Source organism: Passer montanus, unplaced genomic scaffold, assembly GCF_014805655.1.
Source record: "Passer montanus isolate IOZ18808 unplaced genomic scaffold, ASM1480565v1 scaffold558, whole genome shotgun sequence".
In the NCBI taxonomy this organism is placed as follows: Eukaryota; Metazoa; Chordata; class Aves; order Passeriformes; family Passeridae; genus Passer; species Passer montanus.
The window spans coordinates 10,564-12,569 of NW_024370573.1; the positions used below are offsets into that span (position 1 = coordinate 10,564).

Consider the following 2,006-nt stretch of genomic DNA (forward strand, 5'->3'; position numbering starts at 1 on the left):
GAGGAGGAGGAGGAGGAGGAGGAGGAAGGGTTTGGGGACGGCAAGGAGGGGTTCGGCGGTGATGGCGTCGGTGGTTATAAGGGGAAGGATGGGTTTGGTGGTGATGACCTCAACGATGAGCTCAGCGATGACGTCAACGATGACCTTGGTGGCTACAAGGGCAAGGACAGGTTCAGCCTTGGCAACGACCTCAACGATGACGTCAGCGATGACGTCAGCAATGACCTTGGTGGCTACAAGGCCAAGAACAGGTTCGGCCTCGGCAATGACCTCAACGATGACCTTGACGGCCACCAAACCTACAAGGGCAAGGACAGCTTTGGCCTCAGAAATGACCTCAACGATGACCTTGGTGGCTACAAAGGCAAGGACAGGTTTGGCCTCAGAAATGACCTCAACGATGACCTCAGCAACGACCTTGATGGCTACAAGGCCAAGGACAGGTTTGGTTTTGGCAACGACCTCAACGACGACCTCGGTGGCCACCAGGGCTACAAGGCCAAGGACAGGTTCGACCTCAACGGCGACCTCGGTGGCCACAAGGCCAAGGACAGGTTCGGCCTCGGCGGCGACCTCGACGGCTACAAGGGCGCCTACGACGCCAACGACGCCAACGAGGTCTTCAAGGTCAACCGGCGCTTCAAGCTCAGAGGCGGCGCCAGCGACGACTTGGGGGGGTCCCTGAAGGCCGACGATGACCTGGGGGACAACGGCGCCTTCAAGATCGGGGGCGGCTTCGCCGGCACCGCCAACGACCTGGACGGCAACGGCGGCTTGGAGGACAACGAGATCCTCCCGGCGCGCGGCCACCGCAACCGGATCGCCGCGGCGGCGTCGCCGGAGGCGGGCGATTCCGAGGAGGAGTCGCCGCAGGATCCGGCCGAGGTGGACGAGCTGGACCCCGGCACCATCGACCAGCTGATCGAGCTGTCCAGCAGGCTGCACCTGCCGGCCGAGGCGGCGTCGCCGGAGGCGGGCGATTCCGAGGAGGAGTCGCCGCAGGATCCGGCCGAGGTGGACGAGCTGGACCCCGGCACCATCGACCAGCTGATCGAGCTGTCCAGCAGGCTGCACCTGCCGGCCGACGACGTGGTGGACATCATCCACGACGTGGAGCAGAAGCGCAAGGAGGAGGCCGGCATCGGGCTGGCCATGGCCGGCCTGGGCGCGGCGGCGCCCCCCGAGGAGAGCCCCCCCAAGCTGGGCCGGCCCCCCAAACCCAGGATCCCGGCCAGGACTTTCCTGCCGGCCCCGCCCCGGCGCCCCCCGCCCCCGCTGAGGGACCGCCAGGTGGAGAAATACCTGGAGAGGGTTTTGGGGAGCCCCCCCCGGGGGTACCCCTGAGGGGGGACCCCCGAAAAAGCCACCCCAACCAAAAAGGATAAAATGACACCAAAAATGGTGAAATGACCCCAAAAAGGGGAAAAATGACCCCAAAAAAGGTGAAATAACAGCAAATAAAAGGTAAAATGACCCCAAAAAGGGGTGAAATTACCCCAAAAAGGGATAAAATGACCCCAAAAAGGGTGAAATGACCCCAGAATGGGTAAAAATATTCTAAAACGGGTTAAAAGACTCCCAAAAAGGAGGAAAATGAGCTCAAAATGGGGTAAAATAACCCCAAAATGGGTAAAATAACCACAAAATAGGCAAAAAATAAAGCAAATAAAGGATAAATAACCCCCAAAATGAGCAAAATAACCCCCGAAATTAGAAATAATCCCAAAAAAGGGTTAAATAATCCCAAAATGGGCAAAATAACCCCAAAAAGGGGTAAAAAAGGCCCCAAATAAGTAAAAAATAAAGCAAATTAAGGACAAATAAGCCCAAAAGGGACAAAATAACCCAGAAAAGGTAAAATAACCCCCAAAAATGTAAAAATAACCCCAAAATGGGGTAAAAACCACCAAACAGATAAAAAATAAACCAAATAAAGGATATATAATCCCAAAAGGGCTGAAATAACCCCAAAAAAGGACAAAATAACCCCATAAAAGGATAAAATA

At 55.8% G+C, this 2,006-nt stretch overlaps 1 protein-coding gene across 1 annotated transcript in view; it reads left to right on the top strand.

Annotated features, from left to right (window-relative positions):
* Positions 1-1,366, top strand: part of VGF (VGF nerve growth factor inducible) — a 4,227-nt gene extending 2,861 nt beyond the window's left edge. Inside the window, exon 2 of the mRNA XM_039725646.1 lies at positions 958-1,366. Within this exon, the coding sequence (XP_039581580.1) occupies positions 958-1,344 (387 nt within the window). The 3' untranslated portion in view covers positions 1,345-1,366. The remainder of the gene's footprint in view (positions 1-957) is intronic.
* Positions 1,367-2,006: the final 640 nt, after the last annotated feature.